The 17,661-nt window shown below is 42.2% G+C and overlaps 1 protein-coding gene across 4 annotated transcripts in view; it reads left to right on the forward strand.

Moving 5' to 3' along the window:
• The window catches only part of rgs12.S (regulator of G-protein signaling 12 S homeolog), a 100,670-nt gene that overhangs the window by 53,827 nt on the left and 29,182 nt on the right, over window positions 1-17,661 (forward strand). For all 4 annotated transcript variants that reach the window (XM_018239492.2, XM_018239508.2, XM_018239500.2 and 1 more), the window contains 1 exon segment: window positions 9,586-9,607. In XM_018239492.2, the coding sequence (XP_018094981.1) occupies window positions 9,586-9,607 (22 nt within the window).

Genomic DNA, 17,661 nt, shown 5'->3' on the forward strand with positions numbered 1-17,661 from the left:
TCAGCAGCTTCTTGGGCAGTGTAAAGCTCCCCATAGACGCGACGATTCTCCTTGCCGAACGACCGATTTTAGGGAAGTCCGACCAATCCTTCGAAATTGTCGTGCGGTTAGTGGTATTCGAACGATCAAACATCTTACGATTTTTCGGCCGACATCTGTCAGGAAATTGATTGGCCAGGTCAAAAAAATCTTTGTCGGCCCCAGTGCAGTATCTATGTTTGCAGGGCCAAGCAGGCAGCTCCCCTTTGTTTTCCTGGCAAATTGGTCTTTTTAGTTGATGGTCAATTCGTACGATCATTCCGAGAAAATCATGGTCTCACGATGAGGATTGGATGTTTTAAAAATCTCAACATCTATGGCCAGCTTTAGGGGCCCTCTTCCACGATCAATATCTGCCTGAAAGTCGGCCAGCTGTACTGAAGTACCCTAGCAACCAGGTAGCATGTGGAAGTCCCAAAAAAGAATAATAACAAACACCTTATTTTTTGATAACTTGGGTCAATTTACTGACAACCAGAAACGGACTGGGAATTGGCAGAAGAAGGATCCCAATCACATCATATAAATAATGACTAATTGAGACACTTAATTCAAAGGGGAATCGGATATCATTTCACAAAGTATTTTTATTTGGTGGGAAAAATTCAAGTTCATCACTAATACTAATGGAACTGGTTTTCTCAGTTGGACCCATGTAGAGGGTGATGATATAAAATTCCAGTAACTATCTGAATTTCCCCACTGTGAAATTTCCCTATTGCAGAGGTTTTGGTTATAGTTTTGCTTTTATGGCTGAACTGGTGCACAGTTCTGCAAACAGGATCTTGGGGATGTATTGTTATTCATGCTTGCAGCACTCTCCTCACATGAGCATTACTGGAATACTGAGAATCCTTGAGCTCCCGTTTGCGTCGTACTGCGAGGAACGGGTGCTGTGATGTCACCGTGGCTGTGTGACGGTACCATTTTGGATTTCTGTCACTCTGGTGGGCGGGTAGAAGTGGAGAGTTCAGTGCTGCTCTCTGCCTGGAGGTGGACTTCCTGTTAAAGGAGGAAGTTGTAATCTTAGGACAACGGCACATAAACATGAAGCCAAAATAATCATAATCCCAAAAATAATTGTCATAACCCTCCTTTGGCTCCCATGAGAAGCACCTGAAAATATGGCAGTACATGTTATCAGCTCTGGGGCCCGTGCTTTCAGATCGTTCACATAGATGCCAATGGGGTTCAGATAGTACATATAGTTTTGTCCTGCATATTTGGGTTACTGAGATAACATGACAGCCTCATCTCCTCATATTTTCCTCATATTTAATCGACATTTCCCATAATCCTCCCCAAAGGACTCTTTAAATACAGTTTATAGTGATAATGTCATCTAAAGAGGTCGGAGGGACCCTTGAACCATCCCTTGAACATGTGGCCCACAGGCCTTCAGCTGAACAAGAGGGAATTCCAACAGGAATAACATTCAATACATAATTATAGCCAGGAGTACATAGCTTCTCTATTAGGGATGCACCAAATCCAGGATTCGGCTTTTTTTCAGCAGGATTCGTATTTGGCCAAATCTTTGTGCCTTGCTGAATCAGTAGCCTTTAAATTACATGATGTTTCATCACAAAACGAGGAAGTGGGAAAAAAAAATGTGTGCGTTTTTCTTTGTCTCTTCCCTGCCCCTAATTTGTATATGCAAATTAGGATTTTGGTTGGTTTACAGACGAATCTTTCACAAAGGATTCAGGAGTTAGGCCACCTACACCCCTCTAGCTCTAGCTTATGTATTTATTTGAACTTTGCACATTTCGGGGAGAACATTTTAACTTTTTGTGGTCCTTGAATTGCTCTTCAAATGGGTGCCAATAATGCAACGTTGAAATGGTTTCCCAGCCTGTGCAAAACCGAGGCAGGGTTATTTAAACTCAGAATCGACCGTATAGTTTGTATAGTTTTTCCTGCGTATATACTGTAATAGCATTTATTTTTATAACTCACATGCTTCCACACCCCATAATGGCTACTTTGTATAATCAAAGCTGATTGGCTGTACTTAGCCTGGAGGCAATACATTTCTCCGCTGTCTCATGAGATCTGCCTCAGCTTGCATAAGGCTCCCTTGAGCTGCGCCGTCTTGGGAGATTGCCCTTACAAACTACACAGCTTGTTTTTATTTTGACCCCAATAATTGTTTATAAGTATAAATAGCAAGCGAAGATGCTGAGCCCCCTGGGTCTGTGTACTGGAGATATGAGACAGTGCTGTCATGTGCTGATTGTGTGTAAATAATATGTTGCTAGCTTATTCCTTTGCCGGGTCAATGCAGTCCCCTGCCATTCCCCTGCCAGCTCACTATAGCCCCCCAGCATTTCCCTGCTTGCTCATTACAGCACCCCAGTATTTTTGTGCCAGCTTACAACAGTCCCCTCCTAGCTCACTTCATCCCCCCCATATTCTCAGCTCACTGTAGCCTCCCAATTTTTCCTACCAACTCACAGTAGCCACCCCAACTCCTGCTATCCCCCAGCATTCTCCTGCCAGCTCACTACAGCCCCCAGCATTCTCATGCCAGCTCACTACAGCCCTCCCCAGCATTCTCCTGCCAGCTTACTGCAGCCCCCCAGCATTCTCCTTCCGGCTCGCTGCAGCCCCCCAGCGTTCTCCTTCCGGCTCGCTGCAGCCCCCCAGCATTCTCCTGCCAGCTCGCTTCAGCCCCCCCAGCATTCTCCTGCCGGCTCGCTGCAGCCCCCCAGCATTCTGCTGCCGGCTCGCTACTGCCCCCCAGAGTTCTCCTGCTGGCTCACTGCAGCCCTAAGCAAGGTGGAGTTGGGGATATGGTTGGAGGTGTAACTGGGTATAGCTGGGTTGTAGTAGGCATAGCTTGGGTGTTTCAGGGCATGGCAAAGGGCTAAGCCACCCATGACTGTCAGTTTTGCACATTTCATGTACTCACAGTATTTTCCAAAAGAAATTGTTGATTATTTTTTAGCTGCATAAGATGGTCACACTGCTGTGATCAAACATGAGAGGCTCTTCTCCTCTCTGTACTGTCATTTAAAGTAAGTTCTGCTATAGCTATTTGCTATATGGGAACTATGCTCGTTATCTCTATTTGGCCAGTAAATACCAACAAACAAATGGGTTGATGTTTGCCTATGCTAATGTAATTGTGCTAAGACAATTGCTTTTCTATTGAGCTAGCGGTGAAAACAGCATGGGGTATGTTCTCATGCCTGATCAGCGTATTCAAGGATAATGCCTTAACAGCATGACTTGCTGTAGGCCTTTGGAAATCCTATTACAATGCGGCCTTCTGAGGCTTGGGGACACGCAGGACATTGTATTGAGCATTTAGAAGTAATATTGCTGGAAGTAATGTTTTATGCCATTTCTCCAGTGCTTCTTAAAGGAACCAAATGAAGTCAAAAACAGCTTTACAACAATTTTAGGTAACTTATTTTAATAATTATATTTTATTAATTTCACAGAACCCTAATAACAGGCTCTCCCTGAGCAGCATGGAGATGCATAGATTAAAAATCCCTTTCCTAGTCTGAAATTTCTAAAAAAAAAAAAAAGTAGCTCTATAATGGAGAGGGATTCTTTCAATTTTTATTTATTTTTTTTAGCTTTGTTAAATGGTTTTTGATATTTTGTTCTTGTTTTTAAATTCTTTTTATTAATTTTTTTTTTTACATATTTTTAGCCCAACAAGGAATTTTTTGTGCGTTATTATGTTAGGTAGAGTATGTACCTAAAACAGTTTTGTTTTCCAACACTTGGAAACAGCATTGCTGCAAAGGCTCCTTTCAGCATTTTATTCTGTGCCTTCTAGATAATGTGCAGTGCATTTGAACAGACTCACACCTTGGACTTCTGTGGACTTTGACACATGGGGAGTGAGTGAGTTTGAGCACCACAAAAATAAAAAAACGCTGTAATGTTCTTGTATGCCCTGAGCTGGCCATGAACCGGCCATTAAAAGCTGCCAAATTGCCTTGTGTATGGGACCATTAAGGGGACCTTCCTTTGAAAATCACATTGGGTAAGGACTGCATTGGCTTGTTGAATGTGACCCTCAACCAGTGATTTGAGTCTCCAAAGGCCCACGGTTCCCTGACCAGCAGTTGGATCAGCCCAATTTGGCCCGGCGTGTGACTTTTTGGCACACTGGCTGTTTATGAAGTCTCATCTGTTCCTTTTAGACTCTTCCTAAGCAAAAGTTACAAAAGTAAATAAGCCATAATTATTCCAGAGAAAGCCAATGTCTGTTCCTCGCAGAGCTTCTCTCTTGGGTTGATGTTCTAATCGCAATCAAAGCAGTTGACATATTGGAATACGATTAAGCTGGGAATGGACAGGCTGATAATATTGATCAATTTCAGGCAAACTGGTCACGTTGCCAAAGTGAGACCTGTCAGTCGTCACTGTATTACATCACCCTTAAAGGAGAACTTAACCCTAAAAATTAATATGGTTAAAAATGCAATATTTAAAAATACTGAACTTATTGCACCAGGTTGTCAATAGCAGCAATGATCCAGGACTTCAAACTTGTCACGGGGTCACCATCTTGGAAAGTGTCTGTGACACTCACATGCTCAGTGGGCTCTGATTGGCTGTTGAGAAGCTAAGTTTAGGGCTCGTCACTAATTATCCAGCAGAAAATGAGCTTCCCCTCTAATATAAGCTGATGCTACAGGTTTGCTGATTATTAAATTCTGATGCTAATTGCACTGGTTTCTGTGCTGCCATGTAGTAATTATCTGTATTAATTACTAATCAGCCTTATATTGTGACATTTCTATTCTATGTGTACTGTATATTGTGAGTGGGTCCCTAAGCTCAGTAAGTGACAGCAGCACAGAGCATGTGCAGTGAATCAGCAGAAAAGAAGATGGGGAGCTACTAGGGCATCTTTGGAGACACAGATCTTTACTGCTAAAGGGCTGTGGTTGCCTTGGGCTGGTACAGAAGCACAAAACATCATGTACAACATTTCTAGCCTATTTCTTAATTAGTTAGTTAAGCTTTAGATCTGCTATAAGCAAAGGTGCAAGTTCCTGACTCCCCCCCCCCCAACCCGGTGTCATAAAGAAATTTTGGCAGGGATGTTAAAGGGGAACAGAAATTAATTTTAGGGTGGGGCGGGGGACCGTGGGGGTGGCAGCAGGCCCTGATGTGTCAGCCCCAGTGGGCCCAGATCACCCCAATCCAACATTGCCTATTATACTTGAATTTTATGGAAAAAATTATGCGTTCTGGGTAAAATACATGATTATTTGTATTTGTGTTTTGCTTATTGTGATAAAGAGGTCCGGGTTTTAGCTACCATGCATTCTGATGCTAATTGCACTGGTTTCTGTGCTGCCATGTAGTAATTATCTGTATTAATTACTAATCAGCCTTATATTGTGACATTTCTATTCTATGTGTACTGTATATTGTGAGTGGGTCCCTAAGCTCAGTAAGTGACAGCAGCACAGAGCATGTGCAGTGAATCAGCAGAAAAGAAGATGGGGAGCTACTGGGACATCTTTGGAGACACAGATCTTTACTGCTAAAGGGCTGTGGTTGCCTTGGGCTGGTACTGAAGCACAAAACATCATGTACAACATTTCTAGCCTACTTCTTTAGTTCTCCTTAGTCAGTGGGATAACAGGATTTGTACATCCATTCAATAAACGATGGAATGTGAGAACAACTAGTTCTGTGACTTGAAGGCCCTGTACTTTTCAGACAATCTGTGCCCTGCCCTCCAATGAAAGCAGAGGAACTTTAAGTCCCAGAATCCATCATTTCAACATGGACCAAGGCAAAGGAGGGGTTGAATGACTCTGCCAGCCTAAGGGAAGTGGGGTGTGGGGAAATGGCGTCTGTGACGCAGACCATTGTGGATTCATTTTAATCTGAGCAATTATATTAATCTGTCTTTTAAGAAAAAAATATAAATACATTTATGGCAGCTCAACTAAATGTGCTCATATAATGAGCTCAATAAATTCTGTATTCTAACACTTAATATTTTCATTTCTCGCGTGTCAAAAAGAAACCCGCAGTCCTTACTCTTTTCCAAACAATTGTTTGCCTTCCTACCTGTCAAAACACACTTGAAACCAGTGTCATAAAGATCCCCTCGAGCGTGGATTCATACAAATATCTGTTGCGGTGGAAAAAGACATCACCAAAAATTCCTAGGCATGTATGAACGTGGGCAGGGTTGCATGGCAAGCCTTTCTGTATCTCAAGTTATGGTGATGAGTATTGGGGGAAAAAAATAGATACATACTACTCATGTCGGGGCTAAGGACTGGAATTTAGGGACATGTGTTTGGGTAGAAAAGGTGTTATCAGTGGTGTGCTCTATCTGTAGGGGCAGTGAGAGAGGAGACAGAACACAACCTTCACCTGTGGGTCATGCACCTGAATACAATCAGACTGTTTATTCCTGGGATTAGCTGAAACAGTTCAGGGCAGTGTAAAACAGATTGTTGTGAAATTTCTAATATTTTTCCATGAAGCTTATATCTCTGTAGGCAATTGCTTTGCATTGTGCAGGGGTGATATTTTGGCTCACAAAACTGGCTAAACCACATTCATTACTCGCCGTCGTGAACAGTGGAACTGTGACTATAGTGCGTTTGGCATCAACGTAGTCATGAAGGCGTGCCGTATCCTCAGTGATTTTGATTGTCTACGTGATCAACCAAACAAAATATGGGCATGGATTTTTGCACTTGATAAAGTGTATCACTACCTACATGGGCAGTGCTGCTATAGGTCACCCTCAGGGTCAGTAATGTAAATTGCTGTTTAGAAGTGTAGGCACCCCCCTATTAAGGGTCAGGGCACACAGGCAGATTCCCGGCGACCAATCTCCTTTTCTTCAGGGCGACTAATCTCCCCAAACTGCCTTCCCGCCGGCTAAAATGAAAATCACCTACTGCATGGCACTCGTATCGATTCGTTTTCTGAAATCGTCCAAAATTGCCTCACGAGGAAACTTCGGGCGACTTCGGAAAACGGCGGGATGGCAGGGGAGGCAGTTGGGGAGATTAGTCGCCCCGAAGAAGAGATTTGTCGCGGGTGACTAATCCAAATCTGCCTGGGTGCCCTAACCCTTAAACTAACGACTTTGTATATTTCCTGGTGGGGGATATTGACTTACTTAGTTTTCCTTGTTTTGACCAGACAGAATTTGCACTGTATGTATTGCCCCAAACAAGCATTTACATAGACTAACAAAACACAGTCATTTTAATTGTCTTGTGCAAAGAATTCATCCTATATTCAGGGATGGTAAAGATGCAGCCCAACTAAATGGCAGCTTTTTGTCACCCGTGTACAAGAGATCCTTGTCCAATGGCCTTCAGTACTCGTAGTCGTGCCATTCATTGCCCATGGTGTTATGGGTAGTGCTGTGGGAATCATACATAGTTAGCATAGTAAGGAATGCAGGCGTGTTATAACATGACCAGGATATGACCAAATGAGAACTCATACTCTTATACTTTGTTTGGGACATTTCATGCACAATCACTCTGCTTCACAGGGTAAAAAAGTTAATATCATTTGGACCAGATTAAATTTGATGGAAACATCTGATCTACTCATTAAATGTAATAGGCTTCTATTCAGTTTTCATGTGATCATGGATGAGATAAGAGACAAACTGAACCCAATAAGCCACTATTGATTAGATTCAGAAGTGTCCATTAAACTGCTCATTCCTGACCAGCTGGATGGACAATGTAATGATTCTTCCAGGTCCGTACTGACATTCAAAACAGACATTTCAAATACAAAGTGGCCCAATAAGGCCCAATAAATATGGACTGTCTATGGCAGTGATCCCCAACCAGTGGCTCACCAGCAACATGTTGCTCATCAACCTCTTGGATGTTGCTCCCAGTGGCCTCAAAGCAGGTGCTTATTTTTTAATTTCAAGAGAGGAGGTAAGTTTTGGTAGCATAAAAAACAAGTGTGCTGCCAAACCTTATTGAAGGTTTTTGAGTTATTTAGCTTTTGTTCTGCAGCTCTTCAATTTGCATCTTAACCAAAGGAAAAAAAATAATACATTTGTAGCTTTACAGAGCATTTGTTCTTTAGAAGGGAGTCGGTGACGCCCATTTGAAAGTTGCAAAGAGTCAGAAGAAAAAGGCAAATAAATATAAAACTATAAAAAAAAAATAAAATAATGAAAACCAAGTTGCTTAGAATTGGCCTTCTATAACATAATAAAAGTTACCTTAAAGTTAAACCACCCCTTTAATGGAAAGGCAAACTGGGTTAGCCAAGGCCAGAAGGAATTAAAAATAGTGGAAAAACTCTTCAGCCCCTCACATATTTAGTTTAGACCACGGATGATCAACATATGGCCCTCCAGATGTATTAGAACTAGGGATGCACCGAATCCTGGATTCGGTTTGGGATTCGGCCAGGATTCGTCCTTTTTCAGCAGGATTCGGATTTGGCCGAATCCTTGTGTCTGGTCAAACCGAATCCAAATCCCACCTCCCAATCCCACCTCTTGTGCTATTGCCGTTGCAATGTGTACATATCTATTATTCAAGAGACCCAGGTTTCCTTAAGATTTATATTGTATAAACCAATGACCAGGCTTCAGGGTTGTAGTATACCAAAAGGGATTTCAGACAACTGATTCTTTTTCAGATAAGTATGTTAGTCACATAATCAAAAACTATTCGGGTCAGGGCACATGCTCAGATTCGGGGAGATTAATCGCCCGATGACAAATCTCCTCTTCTTTGGGGTGATTAATCTCCCCGAACTGCCTCCCACTGGTGATTTTCATTCTAACCGGCGGGAGGCAGTTTGGGGAGATTAGTTGCCCCAAAGAAGATGCACTCGGCTCGCTTTGTTTTCCGAAGTTGCCCGAAGTTTCCTCGTGAGGCAACTTCAGAAAAACAAAGTGCTCAGAGTGCCATCCCGTCGGCAATTTACATTCTTGCCGGCGAGAGGCAGTCTCGGGGGGAGATTAGTCGACCCCGAAGAAGAGACGGGATGGCACTCTGAGCACTTTGTTTCCGAAGTTGACCCTTAGAAATAAGGCCTACAGGTATCGGGAACTAAACTAACAATGTCTGATAAGGTCCCTTCAAATAAATTCCATGCGGTGGCCGTAGGAAGAAGGCAGAAACTTGTCCAGGAGGGGCATTATGGGTATAAAAGGAGGGCGCTATTGAAGTCGGGTAATCGTTTAATTATTATTCAGCAGTGATGATGAAACGATTTTGCTTTCCATAATGTATAAGGCTGTGAATGAATGTGGGGTATTTTTATCCCAGCGCTGATTAGGGCTTGTGCGGTTTCATCCTCCTTATGTACTCTGCGGCTGATAGGACTGAAAATCTTGATTATATGAGGAGGAGTTGCTCTCCAGGCTGGTGGGGAAAGCAAGAGAAGAGTGCAAGAGATGAATTTTCTGCAGCAGAATAGATGGAGCTTGTCTCTTGGCTGACCCTTTGTCTTTTAGTATTGGAAGCTGAAATATATTATTTCCCAAGAGTTAATCTGTAATGACTTCTCATTCTCTAACAAATGTTTCTCTCTTCTTTTCCCCAGGCTGCCACAGTCTCTGATGGTGGTAAGTGTTCTCTCTTTTTCATAACCTTTAGGGTATCGCATGGGAAGATGTATTTTACAGGGAAGACCTATAAAGCATGTTATTTGCCTTTAAGTGTACATTATAGACTGTTCCATGCGCCATTCCCCTAAATGTGCATAAATATGTCTTTTTCACCAAGTCATTAGGTAGTAAGACACAGGGATTGGATATAGCTCACTTACCCAGAGCAGCCAATTACAAACCAGTCTTTTGCAGCTGGAGTAAATTAAGTCTCTGCTAGCTAAGGGTTTCTGCATGCAGTGACTATATTATATGGCTCAAAATGTCTGGACACCCCTTCTTATTAGTGGAAGTGGCTATCCCATTGCTATCCCATTGCTTAAAATGACAGTAGATTCCATTCCATATACTTTGTGGCAATGTTTTGGGGAAGAAGAATAATGCCCCCATGCACCAGGTGAGGTCCATACCAAGGAGGTTTCCTGAGATGGGAACGGAAGCTCTTGATCTACTCAATTTGGCGAGTTATTCTACTGGTGAAGTTCTTGCTATTGCTCCCCTTAGCTCTTGACTGGTTCTCACATCAACCCAAATGGACCGGCTGGATGACTTCAGATGGAACATCAGATAAAAGAAACATCAGCTAGAAGCCAGGCCCTGTGCCCAACATCAGTGCCCATACTCACTATTGCACTTGTGGCTGAGTGGAAGAAAATCCCACCAACAATGTTGGTGGAAGTGGAAACCCTTGCAGAAAAGTAGAGGCTTTTATAGAAGGAAAGAGCGGGCTGATTTCATATTAATATGGCAATATGGGAATGAGATGTTGGACCGACTGGTACCGGGGTAGTTTTGGCCATATAATTATACTTCGGTGTTACTAAGAGTTGCAGTTGTAGGGTCTCAATTTGAAAATCTCTGATATATATTCTGAAAACATCCTACAATTATATAATTTAAAATAAACTAACTTGTATGTACTTTTTAATTTTATTCTTTTTTCCTAATGACCCTTGTGGTGATGGGGGGCCCAAGGCAAATGCTTTCCTTCATCAACCCAACAAATGGCTAATAAAATGGCTAATAATAACTACATGCGACAGCCGCTTTCCACTCAAAGTTGCTTCTCTCATAAATAAAACTACATTTAGTTGCAAGGACCCCCTGGTATGGCATCAGTTGGCATTTTGTTTGGTATTGGATGTGAGTTCCCAGATTGTGATTGACTGTTGTGCCGTTGTTCTTTTGTGCCACCGCTGTGTCGTGATAGGGTGAGGGGAAAGCAATGCAATTCTTAGAAATCACAGTCCCTGGGGGCCCTCGTGAGCAGTTTCATCTGATTTTCTATGCGAGCAGTTGTCATGGCTGAACTTGCACTCAAAAAGCAGGTCATGTTGGAGGTTTTAACATGAAGTAGTTGAACTGAAAGAGAAAAAAAATCAGTTTGTGTGGCCAGCTTTAGGGAAGCACGTTGCCTCTGAAGCTGCTTCTGGCCTCCCACTCTAGGGCTATTTTAATTGCAAACTGTACACAGTACTCTGGGTGATTCCCAGATTTTATATGCAATATTATTGTACCGCTCCTTTGCAGAACTTAAAGGGGAACTCCACCGAAATAATGAAATAAAACAGAAAATGTGCAAAATGAATTAAAATGTAATTACAATAAGCAGCTTTACTAAGAGTGGGTGGCGTTCAGACTTAAAGTGATACTGACAAGTTGCAGATACGTTTGGTTTCTCTGTTTAAAAAAAAACAAAAAAAAAACCCTTACTAATGAGATACCTTAACTGAGCAACAGACGGAGGGCTGCTGGTTAGACAGCCCTCCTGTAAAGCAACAATGCAGAATGGCATGAAGAATAATATAAATTAAAATGTATTGTTTGCCTGAATCTGCAGCTGTGCCTATAGAATTGTAGAGCCCGGTGCTTCTGCAGCAGGCATGTGACAACAGCAGGGGGTGGTGTGGATGTGCCATCTGTACCTCGCTGTTAGACGAGTCTTGCCAGATATACAATATGCTGAATAAAATTAGGGGCTAATCCATAATGGGGAACACAATTATGGTAAAGAATCTATTAGAGAGAATTGCATAGTGCACATGGGGATCACTTTCTTTTAAATGCACTCCCACCTCCTGGGGGCATGGCGCATAACAAGGGCGAAGTATTTTTATTAACTTGTAATTTAATAATGAAATGTTAAACTGACGGTTGCTCAACTGAGATGACAGTTTGGAAGAGATACAATATAGCAAAGTGCTTATTGGAAGCCGTCAGGGCACCTTCACGGAGCAAAACACTTTCCCCATTCACGGCTCTTATTATACACGGAATTTCAGCTGCTGGTAGAACTGGAGGGAAAAGATAAATAAACCATTGCGGTTAGTCTCTTGGGAACAACGTATTTCTCTAGAATAATGTTATTTGTACAAAGCAACAAAGAAGGAGAGAGATGGGTTTTGGAAGCCATGTGAAGAGAGAACTTACGATTGAGCACTCTTTTGGAAACCTGGTGGAACTCCTTTATGGTTATGACCAGGTATAGTGCCATTATGGTCTTGGCAGTGTCATTTTGGCTTAAACCTTAAAGGGGGAATTATTCCAAAAATGAAAATTTAATATTAGCTTCAGCATACTGAAATAATAAACTATCGTTTCTGAAATCAAGTATTCACTATCCCTCTCAGCATCTGTTTCTCTTCATTCTGTCTTCATACAGCAGTTGGGTGTCAGATATTCATTGACAGTTACATCCAATATATCTTATAGGGGGGGGGGGGGGGTTCCTAGATCACTCAAATAACGATTCCAGTACAAAAAAAATCTAACAAAATAACTGCCTTTTGCACAGATCCTGCATGTAGAGGGACATGAGGTCTGGTGATTTTAATAGTGAGCTCTAATACATCTTCTAGGCAAAAGGAGCCCCCCTATAAGATATATTAGATCTAACTGTCAATGAATATCTGACACCCAACTGCTGCATGAAGAGAGAATGAAGAGAAACAGATGCTGAGAGAGGGATAGTCGGTTTGACCTTATAAAACTTCAAATGATTGATCTTGACCAACCAGTGTTTTGTAAACTGTCGCTCTTGGCTGGTGTAGCTAACGGTTGTAGGGTGCTGGGTCAGGCCTAGATTTATGGAAAGGCCTAGGGTGGCAGGATTTTAGGGGATGGCACGCTGCCCAATAGGGTTGCCACCTGTCTGGTTCAAAACTCGGGCAGGATTCCCCATGATTGACACGGTGATCTGAGCCCCGCCCCTCGACATCACAGCCCCGCCCTGCCATGTCACGCCCCCGCACCTGCCCAGTCTCCACTGGGGGAAAAGGTGGCAACCCTACTGCCCAAGCACACCCACATTGGTCCAGAAACACTGGGGATGTGCAGGAGATAAAATAGTTTTTTAAAATCCTACGGTCCCAACGATGAAAATTTGCGTGAATAAAGACGAATGTCATCGGGTCTAGGAGTGCCCTCTATGTAAATCCGGCCCTGTGTGATGTGCTGGAGAGCAGCCCAGGGCCATTTGTCAGTCAGTGCTGAGCGGGACTGGGATTAGGGAAGGGGATGCAGGAAGGCTAGTTGTGTTTATCCATCTCTGGCTTCATGGCAATGCTTAGGTGATCCTTCCCTCAAATTCAAGTGGCTGCAGGTGCATTCCTCCCCTGAACACAAATTGATCTGGTATTTCGTTAATGTTGATTTATGTTGCCTTGATTTTCTCTTTATTCCTCCGCAATCAGCCTCAATCAGCATTCCATGGCATTTTATTCTCCCTCTATATATGTATACTTTTAAACTATTTTACTTTGCATAAGGGTTGTCTGGCCCTGGGTCATGTGGCCAGGGGCAGTGTGGGGCACTTGGGCCAATCAGGGCACATTGGTGTGGGGGTGCTATTATTTATGACTGAATACTCCAACTCTTATTGGACTCGTAGCAGGTTGGACAGCCCCTACATAAAGCCCCTACATTTTAACAAATTTGCTTTCCCAGACCTTCAGACCCTATCTCAGATGCATCTTTCTAACACTACACACTATCCCACACTTACAGCTCCAGTCGTGTAACAAAGTTGTGCCAGCCCGGCACTCCCTTCCTTCACCTGTCCCGGGCGATTGCGTTGAAAAAAGTAAGAGTTCCTGGGTTGGGGTGGATGTTCTTAAAGGGAGACTGTCATGGGAAAAACATTTTTTTGCCCAAAACGCATCAGTTAATAGTGCTGCTCCAGCAGAATTCTGCACTGAAATCCATTTATCTGCACTGAAATCCATTTCTCATTTTGAAATCTAGACATATTGTCAGTTTCCCATTTGTCCCCAGTCATGTGACTTGTGCTCTGATAAACTTCAGACACCCTTTACTGCTGTACTGCAAGTTGGAGTAATATCACCCCCTCCCTTCCCTCCCCCAGCAGCCTAACAACAGAACAATGGGAAGGTAACCAGATAGCAGCTCCCTAACACAAGATAACAGTTGCCTGGTAGATCTAAGAACAGCACTCAATTGTAAAATCCATGTCCCAGTGCAACACATTCAGTTACATTGAGTAGGAGAAACAACAGCCTGCCAGAAAGCAGTTCCATCCTAAAGTGCTGGCTCTTTCTGAAATCACATGACCAGGCAAAATGACCTGAGATGCACCTACACACCAATGTTACAACTAAATACACTTGCTGGTTCAGGAATTACATTTTATATAGTAGAGTGAATTATTATGGGAAACAGTGACAAGTGTGTAGAGGTGTCTAACTGCAACACAGCAGTTCTTTGCCACAGGCATTAAATGAGTGTTTTGTCCTTGATGTAAAGAAAAAAGAAGGAAATATTTGCTTGTGGATATTCAGTTGCAGATTCAGTTTGTGACTGTTTGCCTAAGGTCGGGCAACATGGGACACGACATTGTCAGCAAAGATAAAGGAAAGGTAAAGGGCCAGTAACACCAGGAAATTTAAATTGTCCAAAAATTAGTTATAAGGATTTTAAGTTTTATTATTATTTATTAAGCTATTATTCTGAACACAATTATATTGATATACTGTCAAGGCTAAATAGAGGGACCTACCAAAATGCTCAGGACATGAACACATAGCAAGCGAGTTGGTAATCTGTGTTGTCGGCAGTTTCATAGCTGTGCGGCCACTTGATGCTTGGTGTAGATCTAGTTAGTACTTACTCTACCTGCTGAAAAGTGCTCATAACCATCCAATGGCTGCCCCCATGGCTACACAGCAGCTTGTTTATATAAACTATAGTAGTACTTATCTGTTATCTACTGAGTATCCTGTGCTTGAATGGGTGCCCCATGGCTACACAGCAGCTTGTTTATATAAACTATAGTAGTACTTATCTGTTATCTACTGTGTATCTTGTGCTTGAATGGCTGCCCCCATGGCTACACAGCAGCTTGTTTATATAAACTATAGTAGTACTTATCTGTTATCTACTGTGTATCCTGTGCTTGAATGGCTGCCCCATGGCTACACAGCAGCTTGTTTTTATAAACTATAGTAGTACTTATCTGTTATCTACTGTGTATCCTGTGCTTGAATGGCTGACCCCATGACTACACAGCAGCTTGTTTATATAAACTATAGTAGTACATATATGTTATCTACTGTGTATCCTGTGCTTGAATGGCTGCCCCCATGGCTACACAGCAGCTTGTTTATATAAACTATAGTAGTACATATCTGTTATCTACTGTGTATCCTGTGCTTGAATGGCTGCCCCCATGGCTACACAGCAGCTTGTTTATATAAACTATAGTAGTACTTATCTGTTATCTACTGTGTATCCTGTGCTTGAATGGCTGCCCCCAAGGCTACACAGCAGCTTGTTTATATAAACTATAGTAGTACTTATCTATTATCTACTGTGTATCCTGTGCTTGAATGGCTGCCCCCATGGCTACACAGCAGCTTGTTTATATAAACTATAGTAGTACTTATCTGTTATCTACTGTGTATCCTGTGCTTGAATGGCTGCCCCCATGGCTACACAGCAGCTTGTTTATATAAACTATAGTAGTACTTATCTGTTATCTACTGTGTATCCTGTGCTTGAATGGCTGCCCCCATGGCTACACAGCAGCTTGTTTATATAAACTATAGTAGTACTTATCTGTTATCTACTGTGTATCCTGTGCTTGAATGGCTGCCCCCATGGCTACACAGCAGCTTGTTTATATAAACTATAGTAGAGTTTCTGAAGCAAACACACCAGCACAGGGAAACACTAAATTATATTGTTAGTCTATTAAAACACACAAGGAGAACTGACTCCTGTTACATTGTAATAAGAGTCGGTCACACCCAGAGAAGAGAATGAGATAAACAAACACTACTTTCTACTACATTTACAAATAATTTTGAAGCCATTGGAAATGTGTAACAAAGGTCTATTGGAAAGTAACTTTGTATGGCATTTTATGTTTTCGAGTGGAGGGCCCCTTTAATATGTCTTCCCCAGAACCCGTTCAACTAAGCGACACAAAATTAGTTTTAATGGCTCAAAATGTGTGGGGGTGACATTGTAAGAATCACTTTAGATTGTTGGGTAACTGCACTTCTCCATAGGAGAAAGCAGCAGCTTGACTTCCAACACTGGTTAGTGTTACTGAAAATTGGAAATGCAATGGAAATCCGGGTCGTGACTAGGAATCACACATCAAGGATTCAGTAAATGTGTCTATCCTTTTAACCTTAAAGGGGAACTATGTCGTAAAATTGAAATTTAATATTAGCTTCAGCATACTGAAACAATACAATCAATTCAATATTCTGCACCATTTCTGAAATAGTCATGTTTTACCTTTACTATCCCTCTCTCAGCATCTGTTTCACTTCATTCTTTCTTGATGCAGCAGTTGGGTGTCAGATATTCATTGACAGTTAGATCCAATATATCTTATTGGGGGGCTCCTTTTGCCTAGAAGATGTATTAGAGCTCACTCTATTAAACTCGCCAGACATCATGTCTCTCTACATGCTGGATTTGTGCAAAAGGCAGTTATTTTGTTAGATTTTGTTTTTATTAAATCAATTATTTGAGTGAGCTCTAATACATTTCCCTATAAGATATATTGGAATCTAATTCTAATGAATATCTGACACCCAACTGCTGCATCAAGAAAGAATGAAGAGAAACAGATGCTGAGAGAGGGATAGTGACTATAAATTTGATTATTTAAGAAACTATGCGGAATAATTGATTGTATTTAACAAGTTTCTTATTTCAGTGTGATGAAGCTTATATTCAATTTTCATTTTCGCAATAGTCCCCCCTTTTAAACTGCAGCCAAATGATTCCCGCCACGTTGCATGTGCTTAATGTTTGCAGGTTCCCAAGACTTATCATAAAAGTACAAGGCATTAATTTATACACTGTCTCCTTTTTATGTGCGTCCTGTTAATCATATGGGTGTGTGTGTGTGATTATATAAATATGACTTTAAAGGCTTACATCAGCCACCAGCTCCACTGAATCCCTTCAGCAAACTATTGTCGCTTATTAACAGAACCGGTTCCTCGCTGCTCGGTACAAACCTGCCCCTGTAGCTGCACTTACCTTCCAGGCCCAGGGACGGCTGCTGCACATAGTGGGCTGTTTGCACATCATTGCTTGTGTGCCGCAGCCGCATGAATAAGTCATGGAGCTTTATCAGCCGCAGGCTAAAGGTCCCCTTTATTCAATTATTTAGCAGCCATCCCATTTAGCTTTGTTACGCGCCCTATCAGTTTTCTCTCCTTGAAGCCACGGAGAAGAGAATCAATTTGTGCACCGTGCCAGCCCGGATGGCATTCCTGGAAAATTTCAATCAATTTGCCTTAAACTGGAGGCTTTACCCAATCATCATCATGTGCCATTTAATTAGCCGACACGCCAGCCTGGGGGGCTTGGGGAATTAGCAGCCAAACTGGCTATGGATTCTAATGGCTGGTTTTCAGTGAGCGATTTGAAGTATTTAGTCAAGTGGCATCACTCCGGCTCCTATCATCTGAATCCAGGTGAGTGCTTATTCTTTATACTGAGAGCAATCTGCATCCCAGTTCTTGCTAAAC

The sequence above is a fragment of the Xenopus laevis genome, chromosome 1S, assembly GCF_017654675.1.
Source record: "Xenopus laevis strain J_2021 chromosome 1S, Xenopus_laevis_v10.1, whole genome shotgun sequence".
NCBI lineage: Eukaryota > Metazoa > Chordata > Amphibia > Anura > Pipidae > Xenopus > Xenopus laevis.